The 24,869-nt window shown below is 30.6% G+C and overlaps 1 protein-coding gene and 1 long non-coding RNA gene across 5 annotated transcripts; one reads left to right on the forward strand and one right to left on the reverse strand.

Moving 5' to 3' along the window:
• Nucleotides 1-120: 120 nt before the first annotated feature.
• Nucleotides 121-24,042, forward strand: LOC122522820 (BAG domain-containing protein Samui-like). 4 transcript variants are annotated; one of them, XR_006305174.1, is made up of 3 exons: nucleotides 15,118-15,206; nucleotides 16,933-17,242; nucleotides 21,292-21,435. XR_006305174.1 is itself a non-coding variant. In XM_043644112.1 (2 exons), exons 1-2 carry the CDS (start codon nucleotides 138-140, stop codon nucleotides 23,362-23,364), a joined length of 2,253 nt encoding a protein of 750 aa, XP_043500047.1. In that variant the 5' UTR covers nucleotides 121-137; the 3' UTR covers nucleotides 23,365-24,042. The 4 variants fall into 4 exon arrangements, 2 of the variants coding, with proteins under 2 accessions (XP_043500047.1, XP_043500048.1); XR_006305175.1 differs by lacking the exon at nucleotides 21,292-21,435 and adding an exon at nucleotides 19,353-20,964; XM_043644112.1 differs by lacking the exons at nucleotides 15,118-15,206; nucleotides 16,933-17,242 and adding an exon at nucleotides 121-317 and having other exon boundaries at nucleotides 21,292-24,042.
• Nucleotides 12,825-13,847, reverse strand: LOC122522821. Its single transcript, XR_006305176.1, has 2 exons — nucleotides 13,474-13,847; nucleotides 12,825-13,009 (listed from the first exon to the last, which is right to left on the reverse strand). It is a non-coding gene; the product is annotated as an uncharacterized LOC122522821 (long non-coding RNA).
• Nucleotides 24,043-24,869: the final 827 nt, after the last annotated feature.

Genomic DNA, 24,869 nt, shown 5'->3' on the forward strand with positions numbered 1-24,869 from the left:
AAAAATAAAGCACCATAAAATTTGTGAAAAGTGTATCTAAAAAAGAAGATATAACAATTAATCGAAGTGTGTGCGCGGGCGTGTGTGTATGTGTGTGTGATCATCGTCGTTGTGCACATTAGAGCACACTCGCGGAAATGTCATTTTATTTCCGCGACAAGCCGAGGTTCGGTGAAAGATTCCGTGGAAAGTCGGGAGACAAACTTCTTCAAGAGATTCAACAACAATTGGATGAGGATAGCAAATCATTTTTCGAGCCTACAACTAATAATAAGTCGTCCAGATTTCCATTCGACCGGCGTCCCGAATTTCCAAAAGTAAGAAAAGAATAATTAACATAAGGTACAATGTCTCATTCATTTCGTTTACAAAACAAATTTCATTTCAATTCAAATTGGATATTTTTATTTTATTTCTTTTCTAGTATCGAATTAACAATGTTTCTTTGTACTTCAGCCAGTTTAATTTTCATAACACGTACGACACCTTTTACCGAACAATATGTTTTAAATTTTGTATTATTGTTTTGGAACTTTTCGAATTTTCAATGATATTCTTATTTGATTTTTTCCTATTTGAAATAATAAACTTTGTATTTCAGCCAATTTATTTTTTAAGTGCTTTTAATATAATATAATACATGTATATGCAACGAGTGTTAATTCATATAATTCTGTCTAATCAAATTATTATTTGTCATGTAACACACATACAATGTGCCAAGTTCACTTTTTAACATTTTCGATTTGAATGTATGTGTATAGACGTGAGTGGGTTGAAAAATTTTGAGCCTAACATAGAAATCATTTTTTTTGGTCAAACTCGCTTTTATTTAAAAACAAGTTTCTTTTTCGTTGAGGCTCACAACTTTTCAGCATATCCTTGTGTATATACGAAGTCTGACATATTTTTTTTTTTTTAAAGATTCCGTTAGACCGAAATTTCCTTTATTTATAGAGTGTGTCCCAATTTCTACGGAGTTTCTTCGACTATTTATTCTTGTCGCGAATCGTCTTTCTCTTTCTCTTTCTCTCTCTCTCTCTCTCTCTCTTTCTTTATATTATTCTAAATGCACGAAGAGAAATGACAAATTATTAAAAATTGTATACATATATATATATATATTTTACATAAATATAATATCAAAAAAAATACAATAAAAATATATCTCGCGCCATCTGCGTAACTCCTCGTAACTAATTCATGCTTTAAATGGAACGTAATGTACTAATTGTAAGTTAAAAATTTTTTTAATGACGAATAATATGAATAAGATATTAATGTTTAACAATGAAAATGAATTTTTGATTTATATATAGAACCGGAAGTACGTCAGTTGAGCACGTAAAACTCGTAACTTGTGTTCTGCATTAATGATAACTTAATTAACATAATTATTCCAGTCATGTTAACGGTAGAAATTTTCGAAGAATTTTCTTAACTTCTCTGTCTTATTCTATTTTATTCTTTACTTATAATTATATATAAAGTTATCCCCCTAGAAGTTTGTAAGAAAACTGTTAGTTAATTTCAATAATACAAAAATATAACTTAATCTTTTTTTTTTTTTATAAAAATGTTCATTTATAATATGAGTAACAAAATTATTAAACATATTATAGAAACTTTTGATTCATCCTGTATTATCTCGTAAAGGGAAAAGACATCTGTTAACGTATTTTTACCCTCCTAACTTCCTACAACAAAGGAGTAGTCACTTCGTGTGGCGAATGATCAGTTAAGGATCGATCGATATCCTTTTAGTTCTTCCAACCCCTCAAGAGAGAGAAATTGCTATCTTTGAAGGTCTGTACGTGTGTGTGTGTATGTGTATAAGAAAAAAATAAGAAAAGATGAAATAGAAGAAATTTACTATAAATAAAACAACAAAATGCACAGAATGGAGTCGAAACTTTCTAAATGTGTTAAAATATAATTATATTTATTGATAAATATAATAACAAATCATCTAGGAAATTTTGATCTTACCCTCTATTATTACGAAATACTATCGCGTTCGGTATTTATTTTTATTTGTATTTCATTTTCTTTTTGAAATTTTTAACATCGAAACTGTAAGAACTTTTGGTGTAAAGAAAATGGTATCTGTATCGTAAATCTTTCTTTGTTAGGAACAAACATTTTGAGAAATGCATATAAAAAATATACAGGAACGTTTGAAACAGTTCCAATCGTTTAATGGCGGCCATCTTCTGTGTTTATTGTTAAATGTGTTACAATGCTTGTTGAAGATCATAAATTAAGAGTATTACACGAGACTTTAAAATAATAGAATTTTTATCTTTTCGTGGATCCAATTTTGACCAACAAATTATTTTGTTATTAATGACCATAAAATGAAGTCAATAATCCTTATAAACAGTTTTGCCAATGTACAATAATAAAAATCAGCCCTAGTTTTGGTAGTATCATCCCTTCTGTACTGTTAGTAATTGGATAAAAGGCATCTGTTGGTCGGTTAAAATGAGATCAATATGATGTGTTGGGTACTCTTTGGAATTGCAACCACGAGGCTCGAAAGTACGTCGTCCACTTGCGAGCATCGCAATTTCGCTGCGTTTTCTAAAGCGGCCTGTGCCGAGTGAGGGTCCCAGAAATAAACTGTTTGTTGCCAAATGCCTGCGGGGAGATGATATGTCTCTTATTGCTCTTTCGGTGCCTAAACCTTCCAAGAGCTTACTTATCATTTCTCACGATTACTTTCACAGAATATTTTTTATATAGGAAATAGAGAAGTTAGGATTTTTGTTTTAATTGTGTATTATAGGATCTTTATTTTTATTTGTGTATTATTATTTATATTTCTATTTTATAAATACAGATATTTTAATATTATTATATTAATTTCATAGAGAAGATAGAGAGAGAGAGAGTAATATATTTGTTAATATAAATTTACATCTATCAGAGTGAAAAATATAACATATTATACCCTTTTTTATTACACATAAAATTATTACATTAATAAATAAATATTAAACCTATATATATATATATCTGTATTTAAAATATAAAACAAAGAAGAATTTATATAACAAATTATATAAAATAATTTTGTGCGTACTTGTATGCGTGTGTGTGTATGTGTGTATGCGTGCTCGTTGGTATTTTAATGGCGTATTTCAGTGACTAAAATGGTAGGTTCCATTTCACTTAGGAGGAAGTGAAGATATTCGATAAAGTTAGTGGGCAGACCCTGTTAGCAAAGAGCAGGGTTGCGTCTTTGAAGATTCTTCGACTGCGACGAAAATGGGGGAACGTTCTCGACTCGTCGTCGTCGTCTTCGTCGTCTTCGTCTTCTTCGTCTCGGCGAAATCTCTCAAAATAGTCGCCATTGATTCTCTCTCGCCATTCCACGCGTCGAGTACTTCTTACTTCGATCCAGAATAATCCATGAAATTTTCCAAGTGACATTTTGCAAGCCTTCGAATTTTATACTTTTCTTAAATTTATCCGAGACAAAAAAAAGTCAGACGAAAAAGAGATTATTTTTAAATTTCGTTCAATGAATTTGATTCGTTCTTGTTTTATTACGAAGACCAATCGTCTTTCTCCATTTAAATCATCGAACTTCTTTCTACCAATCATCAATCGAGTTAATTTAAAGTAATATTTGAATGTATCAAACAAGTCAAATGAAAGCTTTATCTATTTCGAATTTTAAAATTCATTTTATACCACTTCCGGTTAAGATAATCGTACCAAATTGCCAAGTATAGATTATAGATTCTAGACATTAATAAATAATGCGTCATTTTCAATTCTTAGGTGTTAGTTTTAAAAGAAAGTTTACGTGTTTAACTTACATTACGAGCGTACTTATCGGGAAAACCGTTATATCACTAATTGTGAGTGTTCAAAGATAACGCATTCACACGTAGCGTTTACTACACATATACATATATACCACTACTATTATTAATATTATTATTACAGTACATTTTTTAATAATAAAATATTAAATAATAATACAAAATATATAATATAGAAATATCATATATAACTATATATAAATTATATATAATAATATTATATAAATAATATTTATCGTTCATTTTTTCCTTTCCATCCTCTCTTTTTCATTTATGTATATATATATAAGTTATCGAGTAGTCTTTTATTATAATTTCTTCTTACGTCGGGAGTTTCATTCGAAGGGGTCAAACATAACCGGACGTCTCGTCTCGTTGATGTTAGCCTTTTCATGTGACATCTGAGTCACTAGAATAATTGTACTGTATGGAGAATATCTTGAAAGCACTTTCCTTCTCCATTCTCGGAAGTGCATCACTTACTCCCCTATTGCCCCGCCCATTTCTTATTGCTAAGTATCATTCATGATAGTGACAACATTCTTTCATTCTCATCGCTTTCACTCCCTCACTTAAACTGGGTCAGTGGACCTTACTATTAAACAAATTCTTTTTATATCTAATTTCGTCACAAATAAATAAATCATTTTTTCATTTTATATTCATATTGGTTGGCCAATAGTTCATACGGTTTTGTGCCATTTATTTATCTATTGTTAGGAAAAATAATATAATTAAAATAAAAAATAACTAATGTTGTATATACGTGGATGGGTTGAAAGTTTTATACCTAACATAGAAACAATTCTTTTTTTAATCCAAAACTCTTCAACCCACCTATTTATAAATTCATATATGCATGACTTTGAAAAAAATGGTAAGATTATTTTCGCATTGTATGTATGTATGTATATCACATACGATCTACATACATATTGTATTTACCCTTTTTATCTATATACTTTCGATAACGATTGTATTATTATTAATATATACTAAAATCTTGGAATTCTTGGAAAAGGATTCATATTCTTATGCGTTTAATTTTGTATCACGATAATGAGAGTAAAAGCAGGTGATTCTTAGCAACGAAATTATAAACGGATGCGGAGAAATCAACGAACCGGTTGAGTCGGTTATATATATATCAAACTTCTGTACATATAATATCATCTTTTCTTTACAATTTTACATTAACTATATCATGTGTGTATATATATATATATGTAAGTGCTGTTGCACTCATACGATGCTATCTACCAGGCCAGAAGGTCATTGCAAATGATTCCAAACGAGTTTTTATTTAATTTAATTTTTCTTTTTTTAATTTGTATGTCTTACTTTTTTTTAAAAGATAATTTAAGAACATTTTCCAAGCTTATAACTTGCGCGTTATAAATTTAACGTAAAATTAATAAATAAAAAAAGAAAATGAAGTAAAGAATTAATTTAATAAATAAAAAAAATTATAATATACGTGGGTGGGTTGAAGAGTTTGGAGCTTATCATAGAAACAGTTTTTTCTCTCTCGGTCAAACTAAATGTTTTATTTAAAAAAAATAAATGTTTTCTTTTTTTTTTGATCGGAGCTCAAAACTTTTCAACCCACCTACGTATATAAATATTTAAACAAGAATAATATTATCTTGCAAAATGAAAGTAAAAAAAAAAAAAAGAGAGGAATACAGGAAAGTAAGCTAAATATAAGCTTACTTTTAAAAAACTATTTTTAAAAGAGTTCTTCGAAGTAGTAGTCTGCGAAACAGTTGGATCACTTACATCGAAGCAAACAACGAGTTTGCTTTCGATGATGTTTGCTTCTCTATGCAATCAGCACCAGCCATCTAATTACTTTGTCAGTATGTATTATGCATACAATCAAGGACATTGCTTGCGCATTTCTTTTTTTTTGCAACTGGTCATTATCGTCGTTAGACTCGTATTAATAGTTAAACGCTACCTTATTATTTTTTTCTAATACCTTTCTTGTGTGACATTTCATGTGCAATTCCAGTATACGGGTATGTTGACGATCGTGTTTTTATCGTTAAACGTGACGATTTTTTCAAAAAAGTTACGTTTTATTAAATATAATTATTAAATAAAAATTATAATTATTAAAAAAAATTATATAATTATAATTATTAAAAAAAATTTGGTTCCAATTTTTTTTGGTATTCTTTTGTTTAATGTTTTTACTATAGTTATATACAATCAATTAGTTGATCAATAATAAGTTTATAAGATACACATCTAATGATTGATACAATGTGCTCGTTTCTTTTTAGATCAGGTTATAGATGATACATTATACTTATATAAATCGATTAAATCGTGCCAACAATTAAGCATCGACACACGATAAAGAAACTTTAATAAGTTCTATTGCGAATTATGTATGGTATCTATTGAAACAACCTTGGCATTTTATTATTACTATTTATAGTGTAACGAATAATTAAATTGTAACTATATTATTTTATATAGGTAATATAATTATATTTAATTGTAAAGTATTTTTGCATAAATTATTATTGATTTAAAATAAACAGAAATGTTGATTTTAAATAATGACAGAGATCAAATAAACCACATGCGAATTACACAGACAATTATGAATAAATTTAAAATTGAAAACTAAATTACAAAATGGCTGTAAATAATGATGACCTCCTTTTGGTTAGTTTATCATCATTATTACTATCAGTCAATCATCGTAAAATTTTTATAATATTATATATAAGTTAATTACTTCCAATTGTAAATAAAATAATTTAAATAAAATTTCGCAAATTTTTGATTGAATACAGTCGGTAAAGAAGAGAAGTTTTTTTCTAAGATAAACTACATTTTTATTTCTGTTTTCAAATTATATTGAAAGATAATTTATATTGAATCGGTAAAAGATATTTGGAAGAAATTTAATATTACCAGAAACACATATACATTTGCATCATTCGAATATTTTACCTTCGTCTAATACTGATAGATGGCAACACCATCTCGCTATTTATCGATAGTGAATATTTCTATTTATTCAAGATGCATAATATCTAATAAATAGGAGGATGGGTCACAAAAGTTTTGAACCAATTTTTTTTATAAAGGTTTTGAAATTATATTAAAAATTAAAAAAGAATTTGATCACATAAAAACAAATTGTTTCTATGTAAGACTCAAGATCTTTCAACTCATCCACGTATATGATTATATAATTAGGGTATATATTTACATTTAAAAAAAAAGTTAAATAAATTTTTATTTTTATTATCGATTTCACCATGAAATATATTTTTCTTGTTTTTTATAATTTATTTATTTGTATAGTAATTTTTATTATTATTATTATTATTATTATTATTGTTATTATCATTATTACAAACTTTGACGCAATACTACTTCAATTAATATTGCAATTGGACATTCACGGTTCTAAACGAACCGGCACAAATCTGATCAATCCAATTAAAATACTTTATTTTGTCTGATTCTTTTATTCGAATTAGGCAAACTATGAAACTCTAATTTATAAGAAATTGTTTTCAACTTCATTTAAATGAATAATGTTAGTTTTTGATGTTACTAAAATATTCAGTATTTAAAACATGCACAAATGTAAGGTAATTTCTAAGTAATTTTGTGTCAAGATAAATTCAATTTGATAAACTCGATTCGATTTTCTTAACAAAGGTCTCGGAATAGAGCATGATCCTATTTTCTTAATTGATTTTCAAGGTTGGAGAGTTAATTAGCAGAAGTTAACCTAATCAATGGCACGTTCTAGTTATTCAACTTGATCAACAAAAGGGTGGGCAGGAAGTAAGTGGGAAGAGGATCGTTATTATCGATCGAAAAATGCATATTAAATTTTTCTACCGATTGTTTACGATTAAAAAAATATTACAATATTATACAATATAAGATGGATCACAAGTTTTTAGATAAATTTAAAACATAAATTACTATTTTTTGATAAATTTTAAGACTTTAATAAATTTATAAAGATCAAATAAATTACAAAATGGTTCTAAATAACTAGTATTGGCCAACTTAATAAATTTGTTTCCAGATTATCAAATTATACACTAGCTTACAAAATTAGAAGGCTAATATGAATAGTCCAGTCAACGCGGGCCGTTTCCTTCAAATCTCAGGAAAGAAGGTGGAAACTTGATATAAGGGTAAATAGACGACGCTGAATCGAATGGTGCTAATTTTTTTGAGGTGGAAAGTGCCGTTCTTGAGAAGAAGGGTAAAAAAGGGTCAAAAATAACTTTATCTTAGAATCTAGGCATTTAATTGAAAAACGTTTCAAACAAAGTTGTAGAGAATTAAAATACACATAAAAAATGTTCTATGAGTTATCTTCGTATTTTCAAAAATAAGCGAATAAAATTGGATCAAAGATGGGAAAATAATTGTAAGAGTGGGGAAGCAAGTCCCGCCTCTCAGTCGGCTTTTACACGCGAGCGGGCTAGTGTGCGTGCGAGCGTCCGTGTGCACTAATACACAAACGAAGTATCTTCTGCAATCTTCGGGACTCTCGGTCTTGAATGAAAGTGCGAGTGAGAGAACAAACCAATATTTCTCTTTTTTATTTATCATGCGATAACGAGTATTATTGTCCTTGGCCATCGATTGTTGAGCGTTCTGATATTTCTCTTTTTATATTTTTTCTTTCGGTAGCAAGAATTTTACGTCTTGGCCATCGAGCGTCGAGCGTTTTGTATACGAGTGCGAGTGAGAAAGAAAACCGATATTTCTCTCTTTCTATTTTTTCACTCGGTAGCCAGAATTTTACGTCTTGGCCATCGAGCGTCGAGTGTTTTGTATATCTATATATATCGGTGTATAAGCGCGGCATTTTTAAATCGAATCTTGATGCTTATGGCACGCCGTTTCTTTATTTTTGTCGAAAATAATGAACCTTGAGTAAAAAAAAAATAATTCATTTTAACAGAAACTATTATTATTTAGTTGAGAGTAAAAATAATGAATTAATTTTGTGTCTCGCCATAAAATTAATTAGAATAATTAATTGATATAAATTCTTTGCCTCACAAAAATTTATTTGTATATCAAATTGAATACGTATTCTCTTTAAGACGAAATTTAAAATTTAAATATTTTTCGTATTAAATTATGTATTTTATAAAATTTTAAATTACTGACTTTTTGTCTCGTAAAAATTTATTAGTGTATCAAACTAAATACATATTTGAAAAAGAAGAATTTTGTATCCATACATAAAATTAATTCAAGATATATATGAAAGGATATTCTAAAAACGTGGAATTTATTTTTTGTCTATACATAATTTTAATTCATTTTTATTATGTTATAAGAAAACAGTAATGCATTCTGATTCATCTTCGAAGTCTTAAGAATTCTACGAAAAAAATTGGACAATTACCAAGTGGTACGTTAGCGTAAGTAGTAACGTCTTCGCTTCTCGCGCTGGTTTATTAACGTTCGATTCTTCGTGGGGGAATTATTTTTTTTATAAGTTTTTCTATCCTTAACAAGGAGACGATCAGTGAGTCTCACCTCAGATTTTTTTCAAATTTTGCACTAACGATATAAATTTTATTAGGAAATCAACATTATTACGCGAGTAATAAAATTACCAATTATAAATAAAATAATATCCAATAAATAACAAAAATTAATTTTTAACGTGCCGAAACGATACATTTTTTAGGATGATATTTACAGGATGAATTTGTAATTTAAGTAATAAACTTCGTTTATTTGTGCAGGATGTAAAAAAATTTATTGCTTTGAATTTTTTTGTAATAATTTTAATTTTTTTCTATATATAATTAGAAATTAGGAAATGTAAAAATAATTTATATAACCTAAGGATAGAAAAACTTATAAAAAAAATAATTCCCCCACGAAGGATCGAACATTAATAAACCAGCGCGAGAAGCGAAGACGTTACTACTTACGCTACGCACCACTTGGTAATTGTTCAATTTTTTTCGTACAATTCTTAAGACTTCGAAGATGAATCAGAATGCATTACTGTTTTCTTATAACATAATAAAAATGAATTAAAATTATGTATAGACAAAAAATAAATTCCACGTTTCTAGAATATCCTTTCATATATATCTTGAATTAATTTTATGTGTGGATACAAATTCTTCTTTTTCAAATATGTATTTAGTTTGATACACTATAAATTTTTACGAGACAAAAAGTCAGTAATTTAAAATTTTATAAAATACATAATTTAATACGGAAAAATATTTAAATTTTAAATTTCGTCTTAAAGAGAATACGTATTCAATTTGATATACAAATAAATTTTTGTGAGGCAAAGAATTAATATCAATTAATTATTCTAATTATTTTATGGCGAGACACAAAATTAATTCATTATTTTTACTCTCAACTAAATAATAATAGTTTCTGCTAAAATGAATTATTTTTTTTTTTACTCAAGGTTCATTATTTTTGACAATAAATAAAGAAACGGCGTGCCATAAGCATCAAGATTCGATTTAAAAATGCCGCGCTTATACGCCGATATATATAGATATACAAAACGCTCGACGCACGATGGCCAAGACGTAAAATTCTGGCTACCGAGTGAAAAAATAGAAAGAGAGAAATATCGGTTTTCTTTCTCACTCGCACTCGTATACAAAACGCTCGACGCTCGATGGCCAAGACGTAAAATTCTTGCTACCGAAAGAAAAAATATAAAAAGAGAAATATCAGAACGCTCAACAATCGATGGCCAAGGACAATAATACTCGTTATCGCATGATAAATAAAAAAAGAGAAATATTGGTTTGTTCTCTCACTCGCACTTTCATTCAAGACCGAGAGTCCCGAAGATTGCCGAAGATACTTCGTTTGTGTATTAGTGCACACGGACGCTCGCACGCACACTAGCCCGCTCGCGTGTAAAAGCCGACTGAGAGGCGGGACTTGCTTCCCCACTCTTACAATTATTTTCCCATCTTCGATCCAATTTTATTCGCTTATTTTTGAAAATACGAAGATAACTCATAGAACATTTTTTATGTGTATTTTAATTCTCTACAACTTTTGTTTGAAACGTTTTTCAATTAAATGCCTAGATTCTAAGATAAAGCCATTTTTTACCAATTTTTATCCTTTTTTACCCTTTTTCTCAAAAACGGCACCACTCAGATAAAAAAAATTAGTACCATTCGATTCAGCGTCGTCTATTTACCCTTATATCAAGTTTTCACCTTCTTTCCTGAGATCGAGGAAAACTGCTCAGTTTTCCAGTCCCGTTGACTGGACTATTGCTTTCTCCCACTCTTACAATTTTTTTCCCATCTTCAATCCAATTTTATTCGCTTATTTTTGAAAATACGAAGATAACTCATAGAACATTTTTTTAGTATTTTTCAATTCTCTACAACTTTTGTTTGAAACTTTTTTCGATTAAATGCCTAGATTCTAAGATAAAGTTATTTTTGACCCTTTTTTACCCTTTTTCTCAAGAACGGCACTTTCCACCTCAAAAAAATTAGCACCATTCGATTCAGCGTCGTCTATTACCCTTATATCAAGTTTCCACCTTCTTTCCTGAGATTTGAAGGAAACGGCCCGCGTTGACTGGACTATAAAGTTTGTGAAATTTTGTAAAATTTTGTAAAAGAGTAGATAATTTAAAAAAAAACATTTATGAACGTTTGGCCCATCCTCTATACTAATCATACAAGAAGATACATTTCTTTCTGTACGTTGACACCATTTTAACTTTCACATGAAGATGCCAGTAAGATTGGCAGCTGCTTACTTCCGTGTCAATAAAAACGACGACGAGATGAGTCGCCCGGTGAAACTCGCTCAAATCACTTTAATCAATTTCAAAAGCTTCTCTGCATCTTAGCAACAATCTTTTCGATCTCGTGTTGTATAGCTAGCTTCTGTTTTCACGATTCATTTCATATCAAATCTTGCGCAAAATACTCAATTTCCATCGTCTTTTGTAGTTTATTATTACGAATAAATAGTTTTACGTAATATTTTTATCGATAAAATAATATAATAAAAAAATGATATCAATAAATTTTTTGATGAAAATATTTTCTAAATTTAAGGTTAACATTAAAGTTGAGATTATTTGTCTATGCACATGTTTATGTAGTCATGCATCAGTAAAGAATACGATATTCATTCCTGGAATCGATGTATTTGTTACTTGATCTATTACATAATCTCTATCATGTTGTAGGAGATACCTTATGTTGTGTCACCTTCATACGATCTATTCATGCATACGCACAAATATATACACATACGCAGAACACCACGCATTACATACATGCTTGTTGCATATAGATAAAATACTATGAACGTAATGAATACACGTAAGAGAGGATAATTGTCTTATCTAACTTTTGTTTTATTATTACCTTATTTTTTCATTTATCATAGTTGACTCATCATTTATTTCAATTTTTCATTTTTCCATACTCGAGATGTTTTAGATATATAGTTTTACAATCTGATGAAATAAATTAATTGAAAAAGTAATTGAAAATTATCTAGGAACTTTTGGTCCACCTCTGATATTGTTTACACAATTCATGACAATTTATGTACATAAAAGATTGCCTTATTTTTTTGTGGAAGGTTTTTAATCTCAAAATTGCTTTTACATTTCAATTAATTAGAAATCACAATTTGATATCACGTTGAAGTCATCAGTAAAGTCATGCTAAGTGTATTAGATTATGAAACCTTGTTCCTAGTGCACTTGGCCTACGTCCAATCATCGTGCTCTGTCTAAAAACACCTTGTTGCACCCTCGAAGGCACGGTCGTTATGAAAATACATATATTCGTGGATATATATTTACGTATGTCATGATACATGGTCATTTTCAGATAAATATGTAACGATGGAAGATCTTCGTATTTAATAGGAGAGGTTAATAAAAGTCAAGTTCGGTTTGAATTACATGCATTCAAAAGAAAGAGAAAGAGAGAGATAGATATGTGATTGGTTAGTTTAATTTATTAGAACGAATCGTAGTGTTACGTTTATCATATTCTCAATAGAAATCATTTTCCACTAAAAGATAATGGCGTCGGTCAATCTCCATTTTGGTATTCGTGATAAGCCCAAGGAGTCTGGCAAGCAACCAAATTCTGGATGCTGACTAATGTTTCGCGATGGTGAATCTGAAAGTATATTGCCGAGAAAGAAAAAGAGGGTAAGAGAAGAGTCAATTTGAGACCATTGTCTTAGAATAGAAATAGATAATGATTAATTGATCAACGAGAATGAATGTAATGTTTTAATTATAACTACAATGTGATATCAGTTTAGAATATTTTGTTTTTATTCTTAGACATATTGATTCATTCATTTCTCGTTTATATGAATATAAATATTCTAATTACAGCCTACATTTTTTATTTATAACCCCGAATGTGATATTAAGTTCAAGTAGCTTTTTTCTTTCTCTTACGATTGGAAATATTTTTTAATAATAACTTCAATTTGATAATAATTTTTGGCCTTACAATTTCGAATTAAACAATAGAAAAGAAACGATGGTAAAATGAAAATAATATATTTTACAAATAATTCTTTATTCCATATTCGAAGCAAGAAGTTCTTTCTCGAAAAACGTCGAACGTACCAAAAAACCAAGTCGACCATGTAGCTTTCGTCTTGTCGTTCGAAGGTCCAAACTTGAAGGGAATATCTGTTTGCTATAAAAGGCGCCGGATACGTTGAGAGAATACAACCTTGCAAGAATCGTCGATAATAAAAATAAAGAAAAGCAGAGCGTTGCAATAGCCTCGAATAATACGGGTAGGGCGGCAGTGAATCATCTATGGAATGTACCAGTATTTTCGCGATCGCTAAGGTAGCAATTTCAGAATGTAAATCAATACGATGCATCTACACGAATATTCATACACATTCATATACATGTCTGTCATCATTTTGTACAATTATCACAGCATCCATGATAATATTTTTATATCTAAAATAATTATCAACATTAAATATCCCCGAATAAATAATAATATTTATTATAATAATTATTTGCACAAAATTATGTATGCGTAAATAAAAAATAAAAAAAGAACGAAAGATATATGACAAATCAAATATACGATATATCAATGTAATCGATTAAATCAAATTACAGAAAATTAATATTATATATAAAAATATAATTATATCAAGTTATAAAATCTAAATCTTTATAAAAGCGTCAATAAAGTCGAATTGGAAACATTAAGGAACGCGCGGCACGTGCTTTGGCGTTTGCATGTAAATTCGAGCGTGGAACAACACTCTCTCACAATCTGGTACAATATATTGAAGGATGTGAAAAATCTAAGGAAGGTTCTATCATTCTCTGGTAGTTTCGATCGGCCGACTCCGAGAACATTCGGGAATTGTCGGCGCTAGTGTAGACGGGTCACGTGACTAACTAGCTACCGTCCCACACGAGAAATATATTTAAGTCGATGATACTCGGAGCGCGACTGACAGTTTCACTATCGAATCGAACGATTACGCTTCGTAAGAGAAGAATCTAGAAAGTTAAACGTGCGTGTTAAGAGGATATTTCATATAATATAAACCGGCACGTATATAAATCAATATATTTCTAGTGCAAATATATACATTTTCATACGTATATACGATTTTTTTTTTGTATTCATTTCAAATATAAATCATAAATAAAGTGAAGTGTATTTTTGAAAGTGTTGAAAAGAGAAAAGACAAATTTGAGGATAAAAGAAGAAAGAGTAAAAAATTGAAGCGAGAGGAGAAAGGGAAAGAGAAAGAAGCAAAATTAGAGAGAGAGAGAGAGAGAGAGAAAGTGGGAAAAGAAGAAATTGAGAAAAGAAAGAGATTTACCAACTTCGGGTAATTCAGAAAAAAAGATCCTTGCACGAGAGTGCGATTTTTCCGTTTCGCTCGTCTTTGTTTAACACCACACGCAAAAAGCCGTTACTTCTATTTAGTGAGCTTATTTTTTTCTTTGTGTTTCATTAAAAAAAAAAAAAAAAAAAAATACAAAGAAAAAGGATAGAGAGAAAAAGAAAGCAGATCATAGGAAGTAGAGAAGAGACGTGATTTTAATCTCTTTCCCTCCCCACTATTATTTCCTGCTCTATATAATACGAGGAAGAACGATCTAGAAATCTTGCAACCATCTGAAAGAGTAAGAGATAGAAAGAAAGAAAGAGAGAGAGAGAGAGAGAAAGAGGACGAAATCTATAATAGAAAAACATTTTGAGAAAAAATATAAAGAAATAAAAAATAAAAAATAAAAATAAAAATAAATTAAAGAAAATGGATTCGCCCGTCATCGTGGATTCAGCATCCAAATTCGGACAAGGGATCCCTGTAAGTTTCTGATACTCCTTTTTTTCTCTCCTTCCTCCCCCCACGCAATTCAAATACAACGATGATGAAGATGGTATAACGATGACACGAAAAAGATGAGGATATATATATATATATATAGTTCGTAGATAGATAACTGGGTGTATATGTATAGATATATTTGATATATACATATGTTCGTGTTTTCGCAGAGTAGTAGTCCCCTTTCGAACGATTACATCATGGTTTTACGTTCGACCTTAACCCTCTCGCATGTCTACTTCATATTAAGTACTCGTAACATATTTCTCTTTGCTCGATCGATTCTATATTAGGGACGGATTGTTCTTTTAGTGTTAAAAAAAAATATTTTAATCGGAAAAACGAACAGATGATTTATTAAAATTCGTAAATTAACACTAATGAATTAATTAATTTGTTATTTTTGTTCGTTAATTTTCCATATTTTTGAAACATATTATTACATATTTTCTTTGTGAAATAATTTTTATGACCAATTTTTACCTTCGTCGGAGTATTTATCGGGCGAGTTGTTATCATGCGAGCAAGGCACGAAGTGGTAGGTCGTTGAAAATGTCACAATGCATATATATTTTCACGTGTTACGTCGCATTATTTCGAATCGTGATTTAGATTCGACGAAATTTTTGTCGAGAGTTGTTAATCATCAGCATTATTAATCTCAGTGTTGAAAACCTGCAATCTTTTTTATTATTCATTTGAGTGACCTATTTTTTATTTTAGAAGTGTAAGCTCAATCGTTCAAAGTAAGCAAGAAATTTTTAGTTTTCATATAAATAATTTTGTTATTTATTGCGTTAAATATTTTCTATCGAGGTTTTTCAGTCGATAGTGCAGTTCTAATATTTATTTCGTAAAATAACATATATATATATATATATATATATATACATACACATTATATGTTGCAACTTATGTATATCTCTTAGAAGCCGACCTTCTTTTTCGTGTTTTCTTCTCTTGGATCGTACGAATGTTAGAAATAGAATTTGCGTGTAATGACGTATTTTTCGTAGCTTTCGAAAGAGACATCTCTTTTCGAATCCACACACGAATATGTTTCAATTCATATTTTCTTTTCATTATTTTTTCTTCGTTTTTTTTTCGATTGGTACGCATATTTCGGTATGAGCGTGCCATCGATACAAAAATACGGAATAAAGGAGAAAAAAGAACTGAATCATTGTAGAAGATAAATAAGATAGGTTATAAGCGTTATATACCACGATTATACAATATATTCATATCGCTTCTCGTTCTAGATCGATAAAGTAACGCGATATTACCGTCGAGATAATAATTTACTTTGATTAGTAATCAAAAGAAACAAAAAATATAATCTAAGCATTTTTACGTAAGATTTTCACAAATTTTACCTCGATACAATTCTAAATGAAACCGGCATTGCACGATAAAAAGAAAATTTGTATTTTCTATTAAACTCGAATTACATTTAGTACTACAAATTACTCGAATTTTTAACAAGTTTTTAACTTCTTGCATGATCACAAAAAGTTTATGACTGATAAATTAATACCTTTACAATTGAAACTTTTCTCGAAATGAAAACGCCATGATACCAAAATGGCGACGGTCCGAGTAAGTTTAACGAAAATTTGGAATTAGTTCGCGAATAAAAAAGAAGGAGAATCGGCAACGTTTCTTTCGACTTACTAATGTCGTGTCTCTCTTCCTCCAAAAACAGTGATGCGCCGACGCTAATAATAAACCTCGGAAAGAAAGAAAGAGTGAGAGAGAAAAAGAGAATCTTTTCTTAGAGAAAGAGAGAGGGAGAGAGAGAGAGAAAGAGAGCCGACCAACTCTGCCGGTCCAATCGAGGTCACAATAGCACCATCATGTATTATATGTGTTCTTTCTCACAAAAGAAGGTGCTAGAAACGTTTAGACTATCGCGCTATGTTTCCTTCCTTTGAACATTCGTCTTCTCTTTGGTTCGATCAATTTCTTCTTCTCGGGCATCGTCGATCGGTACCAGGATCGTTCGTACAATTGCCGTAAGTGAATAAAATGTTATTCATATTGCTCTGCTTTACCTAGGTAACCCTCTCTTTTGCACGAAATTGGCTGGCTTTAATTTAAAAAAAAATAATTAAACAAATAAACATTTTTTTTCGATTCGTATTAATCACGAATAAATTTTATTCCAAAATAATTTTCCCCAAAAAAAAAGTATATCAGGGGATAATTAGAAAAGTTACTTCAATTATATTTTAAATTGAAATATGTAAAATACAAATATATTTTAGGACGATTATAAAATTATATTAATTGTGTTCTTAAAAAATATGGTTTACAATAAAAAGAATATTTGGTTATAACAAACAACTTTTTCGTAAACCAAATTTAACAATTTTTTTTTTTTTTTTTTTTTTAGAAATTATTCATCGAAACTAGCGCAGAGTGACAAGTAAATTCGAAGAAATATAAAGGAATAATAATAATTATTTTTTTTTCTTCAACACGTGGTCATTTTCACGTTCGTCGCGTCATTTGTCGAGTATTCGAATAATCCATATAAGGCAAAGAGATAGAGATGACAATACTAACACAACTTAAGAATTAGCAGAAACAGAAAGCACAAATGTGTAATCTCCTCCGCGTTCTATCTTTCTTATTTTTTATTCGTTTTCGCTTCGTTTCCTATAACGATTCTAGGAATTAATTGAACAGTAGCACATAATTAAATACACACACACCATAATATAGATATTAAACTCACGCATAATATTTACACCTATGTTGTACTACATCATCGATATCAACAGTAAAAGAACATAAATGATAAGATGATATTTTTGTTCGTGATCTAATCGATTGTCCCTTATATTTTTCGCATAGAAAAAAAAAAACTGAAGAAACCGGTTTTCTGATAAACACTTTCAAGAGAGACAAAATACTGTGTTGCTACGCTAGAACATAATTAACATATAGAATAGTAATAGTAATAGCAATATTACTACTACAAAACGGACTACAAGTTTTTGGATGATTTGATAAATTTGTTATTCTTCTTTATTATTTGTTAGACATTGTAGTTAGGCTTGTAGTTTGGCAATTTTAACAAATAATTAATTTGAATAAGAGTAATTGGTTTAAAAAATTACTTTAAGAACACTTTTGTGTGACCTACTCTTCTAATAATATTTAAATGATAAAATCAATGGATTTTTTATTGAGCATAGTATAAAGTCGACTGTTTTCCTCTCTGTTTTCTAACTGTGCTTTTAAAATGAAAGGAAAAGAAATGTAACGGACAGGCCACGTGGGCGGCTGTACGCCGACCGGAAATTGCTAGAGAAAACGAAAAGGTAGAATTGTGGTGGTGTCTGCTTTCCCTCGTAAAGAAATTAATGTTGCTGCGAACCGTAACGATAGAGTTTGTACATAATAGATTAAAATAATACATAAATAAAATATCAACATATTAATAAAGAAACCGAATTTAATTTAAAAATAAAGTTTACGCACGGGACACAACAAATATCACAATCGGTGCTGATTCTTTTCGATTTGACATTTAACGTGCTTTGTGGCAACATGGCAAATTTATGCGAATGGTTGAGGGGTAGAAGGAAAAAGAGAAAGAGAGAGACAGAAAGAGAGAGAGCACAGTTGGCAACGTTGCACCAAAAATAGGGAAGTACGATTATTGAGCGTAAAGATGCGTTATGTTTCTCTATCTTTATATTTTATTCCTATTTCTTTCCCCCCACCCCTCCCTAGTTATTTTATAAGTTTTCTTTCTTTTTACTTAATTTTTTTGAGTGTGGTAGTGTGTTGGCGATAGTAAGAAACGACAAATAATTATGGAAAACATTTTTTATTTAATGGTTTATTTTTAAGTTGTTAGTCCTGAAAATATCAGATAAATCGTATATTTTGTGAAATATCTTTTAATGCTTAGTTGTTGAGTGGCCATTTTGAAATGTAGTGGACATAACCCTTTTGCTTTCTCTTTATTAAAATATTAGATGTAGCAATTAATTCGGTACCTTTTTTTTTAACAAATTAAATATTTATTTATAAAAGTAATCGTGCATTTTCTCACTCTGTTAATTTTCGAAATAGTCTCCATTATATTGGATGATTTTGTTCGTATTTCAGGTAACCGCCGAAAACTTGACGAAAAAAATATGGCGATTATGAGGCAATGAATTTAATATCAAGGCGTCAAATTATATTATTACACCTAATAGTTTGAATATGTATTTATATTTGATATGGTTGCATAGAAAAACATCGAAACTCAATAGAGAAGTCATGTTTGAATTCTTTGCATTACGCAATGTTACATAATGATTGTAATTACAAGAGAACGAGTGTCATGCATCCGTGCAACGAATAGATAGACGATAAGTTCTTTGATCAATTACTATCATTCTATCGTAGAAAATTCTTCAGAATATTATCAATATATTTAATCATTCTTCAAAGAGTAATTTAAGCAAATCAAATTGTTTTTAGAAATTGTGGATAAGCTTCGAAGGAAAAAAGATGTCTCTTCCTTTTTTTTTTCTTTCTTTCTTTCTTATTTCTCGAGGTTAAATCAAATTGTTGTTCAAGGACGGCCACCTAGTTTTCTAGTTAGAATAATCATTATGCCAAAAGAGAGATGACATTCACCCAGTTTTACGTGTTTGCGTGACGAGACTATTTTTGTGCCTTATTTTCCCTTTTTCCTTTTTTCTCTTTCCTGTAATTTAATTTTTGTACTTTTTTGGGTTTTTTTTTTTTATTCGAGAAACGTGAACATAAACGTAAACGTAAAACAAGAAACTCTCAATACCGAGTTAAACGATAAATTCTGATTAATCTCGAATAGGTTTCTTTTTTTCCTCGAAAGAATATATACATGTTCAATGTCCAGTGGAAGACGCGAGGATTATCGTATAAGTGGTTATTGCATTCTTCCTACACACGTTTTCAGTGACGTCATTATAGTATAGACAAACAGTTCGACAGAAGTTACAGTGAAATCATTTAGTCGCTTATAAGGCAAGGAATGCGAGTAGTGTGTATTGTCGCTGATTCTGGGTGCAAACTGAACATTTATTCGTCCGCATAATCGAAACGTTCGGTTTATTAATTTTGTTTACCTCTCTTACCGTTTATTACTACCGATTTGATTTTAAAATCTATTGAAACAAATATATTAAACATTTGATTAAGACCAACAAAAAATTGGATTTTTAAAAATATAATTTAAAATATTTTATTCTATCAATTTTGTTAATTTTTCTTTCAAGTTCAAGGATAATGTGTACAGGGAAAGAGTAAAAATTTTAGCAAATGCATATATTTCACGATCGAAAATGTTTCACGACTATCTCCACAATTTTCCGAGACCTTCGCGGTTAATTTCGAAATTAGGTAAATTCCACGAGATTTTCGTCGACACGGATCATATAAAAGCTTCGACGTTATATTTAGTGTTGAGTCACAAGCAGTATATTATCAGCTCAAAACTGCATTCTCTTCCTTCTAATATACAATTAGTTTTAATCATTTTTGTTGCTAATTCATCGAAATGGTTTCATGAAAAATAAAACAACAAAATTTGTAAAGTTGGCAAGATTGGGTTTGGGCAAAATTTGATCCATTATTTTAAGTACTCTTATTTCTTCGATTACGTTTTAATAGGTTAACTAATGGGATTTACGACTAGAGCCTACATTTTTCTATATAACATAGGTGTCATGTCATGTTAAAAGATTGTAACAGCACCGCTTGATATAGGATACGTGCATAGTTATGCATTTTTTTTTATTTAGAGTTTAACCAAATTATATGCACGTATTTATCTTACAGGAGAAGAACCAAGTTGACAGAACGATACTTAACCGTTTCGAATAAGAATTAAATAAAAAAAATCATTGGCCTGTCAACTTGGCTCTTCCCTTGTTAGTTTCGATCCTGTTATAAATCGTGTGTTGTTTAACAAATAAGATTTAACAAGTCAATTTGATGAAACGTATTTAAATATAATACTTGTTTCGGAAAAGAATTGTAATATTGAAAAGTGTATATTTTGATAATGTTCCAGGGCTTCCCGTTCGACGACGACGACGATTTTGGTCGACGTACCGATATACGAGCACATTTGGACGACCTAGCAGCTCGACATCCAGAGTTTGCGGATCATCTTTTAGGACCACCTTGGGGTGACATACCGTTCCGAGGATCTACGTATAATAATCAGCGACGAGGTTCAGGGAACGGTGGTAGCAGTGGTAGCAGTAGTTATCCAAATTATCCAGACGAGGACGCCAGGAGCCAAGCTAGTGGGAGTAGTGCTACTAGCGCTGCGAGTGGTGCAAGTGGCGTGAGTTCGCACGGTGATCCAGAGTCGTCCTCGTCGTCATCTAATCGTTCGAAAAATCAGCAATATAACAAACAATCGCATAGGGAAGATAGAAGAAATCCTATTCCGCAATACGGTCTACGTAATACCGTAGACATAGGCCAACATCATCGTGACAATATGGAGAATTCCGAGAAGGATTCTCGTGGACAACGTTCGATGTCAGCGCCACCAGAAAACAGACAACAAACGAACCTGCAGCAAGAGCAAGATAAATCTCAACAGCAGCCAGGACAACGTTTCGTTTCTAGAGTCGATATAACACCGCAGCATAATCAGCCGCAATCTTCTCCTTCTCAGCAACAATCTTCCCCGCCACCACCACCACCTCCAACTCAGCAATCACAAGGCAACGTTAGGCATATACCAATATTTGTAGAGGGTCGTGACGAGCCAGTTATTTCGAGGAACATCGATTCGCCTTTCCAAAGACAACAATCACCACCGCACTTTCACAATTCATCACATTTCACCAAACCGTCGTCTTTCTCAAATCTAGGTTTCGGACCTAGACAATGGCGACCACCACATTTCCAAGAATCATTTTATAATCCAAATTCGTCTTTTGATCATTCACCGACTCGTCGTACTCAGCAATCACCGAATTATCAACAACCTAAACAATATGCTGAGAGACAACGAAATGAACAACAACCGCCAAGACATCATCAATATGAGTCTCAACCTCAAGAATATCATCAGCCTCGACAGAGAGCACGTCAGCAGCAGGAACCAAAGCCACATCCCCAGCAACAGACAGCAGCACCCGGTCAACAAGCTCAACAACAAGAAGCACCTAAACATGTACCAAAACAAACACTACCTAAGGATCCACTTGAGAGAGTAGCTTTAGTACAAAAAGAAGTTGATTCTCTAGCTGAACAAGTTAAACAGTATACCGGAAATTCTCGCAAGGACAAACAATACATGTTCCTGGACGAGATGCTAACAAGAGAATTGATTAAATTGGATGATATAGAAACAGAAGGACGAGAAAATGTTCGTCAGGCACGTAAAAATGCAATTAGAACTATACAAGAGACGATAAGTCTATTGGAATCTAAGGCACCTTTATCTGGACAAGAACAATCCCAGGAAGATTTGCAATCTATGCAAGTGGAACAATATCAAGAAGAAGAGAAAGAAAATCAACCATCGAACGAATCTATGGATGTTGATCAAAACAACGAACAGAACATACAATCAAACGAAGCAATCCCATTGCCTCCTGGACCTTCCTCACCAAAAGCTACTACTGAAAGTAATGAAGTTGCAGTTGCTCAAATAGAACAACAAAATGTATCAACTGAAAATCAACAAATGGAACAAGAACAAGAAGTTCCACCTGCTGCAAATCAGGCAGAACAAAAAGAACAACAACAACAACAAGAGGTTGCAGTAGTCGCTGAAAAACCATCGAACGAAAACACAAATAACATCACCGAGGTAACGATGCAAATCGATTCTTCGGCGCCAATGGAAGTACAAGAGAAAGTAGAAAATGTCGTTGAAGAGGACAAGAAAGACGAAAATCAAAACTTATCAAAAGAAATCAAAATGGAGGAGAGTAGTGTCGAGCAAAAGTCTACGGGAGATAACAAACAAATTTCGGACAGTCAAGAAAAGATTAAGGGAACGAGTAAATCACCTTTGTCACCGAAAACTGTCAAAAAGGCAAAGAAACAAGCTGCACCAATCTCAGAAAAAGCGATACCTTTACCACCTCCGGAAAGTACGGAAGCTGATGCCAAGTAAAGAGAAAAAAGAAAAATGATTTGTTTGTAAATCATATTTCGTTCGTTGGCCATTGAATGGCGGCCACTTGATTATTTGCTTGAACAAACGCATAACCGTTTCTATATACGAGAAACGAAACATCTTTGCGACTCTCCGCCATCTTGGTTTTTCTTATTTTCTTTTCTGTTCTTTTTTTTTTCTTTTTTTTTTCTTTTTAATAGCACGAATTTGATTTAGGGAATGGGACTGATCGTCGTGAATCTGCTGATAACGACAGATATACGGATATCGTGTTTTACCCGTTAATATTTTTTTTTCTCGTTTATTTTTACTCTCATTGTCCTTCGATAAACAAATTAATAATAATAATAATAATAATAATAATAATAATAATTTTCCAATTAGGGTTCTTTGTTTTTTTAATGAAATTTTCTTTTGTCTTAATGAATAATGTGTTTCTCGAAGGATTCGACTTATTTTTATCAGTGTGTATAGATATACACACACACATATATATATGTTCGAAGTGTCAGAAAAGTATTATTTGATTTATATTTCTGATATATTTTTTGTCCTTTTTCTTTTTTTTTTTTTTAAGAAAACGCGTATTGCATAGGCATGCGCATGAGTATAAGATTGATACATTAAAAATCGGTATACTTGAAATAGGTACACCATCTGTAAACTAAATCACAATGCATATACATATATATACATTACAATTAAAAAAAAATTCTTTTTTTTTAATTGTAATAAAAAGAGAAAGAAATTTGCAAGTATTTATTTTCTTTTTCTGGTAAATAATAATTGAGTCATTTTTATTTTAAAACATAGTAGGATATTTCTTATATTCCATCCAATCGCAATGCAACGTTATTTTCTTATCAAAAACTGTGTCTATTGATTACGACTATAAGATGGTGCCTTGTCAAGTATCGTTAAACTTATTTAGAAAAAAAAATAAGTAATGTACTCCAATATACTTTTTTATTTGTATTATTTACCAAGGTTAGGTAAAGGAATACATCTTTATGTATACGTACATATGTGTGGATTCGTTTTCGAAGATCGTTTCTTATTCGAACTTGAAAAATCGGGAAATAAACGAAAATCAAAATGGCGTTTTTTTTAATGATAAATAGTTCATGATTTAAGAAGATACTCACGAATTTGTTAGGAAATATTATTTATAAAAATAAATAAATAAATCATTCATCTCGAGAAAAATTTATAAAAAAAAAAGGATACGTATGAAACATAATAGTAATAATAATAATAATTAATAAATAATTAAAAGAAAAATATAGAAAATATAAACGCCAACGTCAGAGGCCCCCGGTACGCTTTAGTATTACGACACGCACATTGTAAAGTATATAAACTATATATTAATTAATGTTATTATTTATAATTTATTGTGTATGCCTGCGCTGTATTGAGAGAGAGAGAGAGAGAGAAAGAAAGAGTTTTAAAAGAATTTTCAAGCTCGATCGTTCCTGCGGCTTGCTTTGTATGTGTCACCC

This window comes from Polistes fuscatus, unplaced genomic scaffold (genome assembly GCF_010416935.1).
Source record: "Polistes fuscatus isolate 324 unplaced genomic scaffold, CU_Pfus_HIC Scaffold6, whole genome shotgun sequence".
NCBI classification, from domain to species: Eukaryota; Metazoa; Arthropoda; class Insecta; order Hymenoptera; family Vespidae; genus Polistes; species Polistes fuscatus.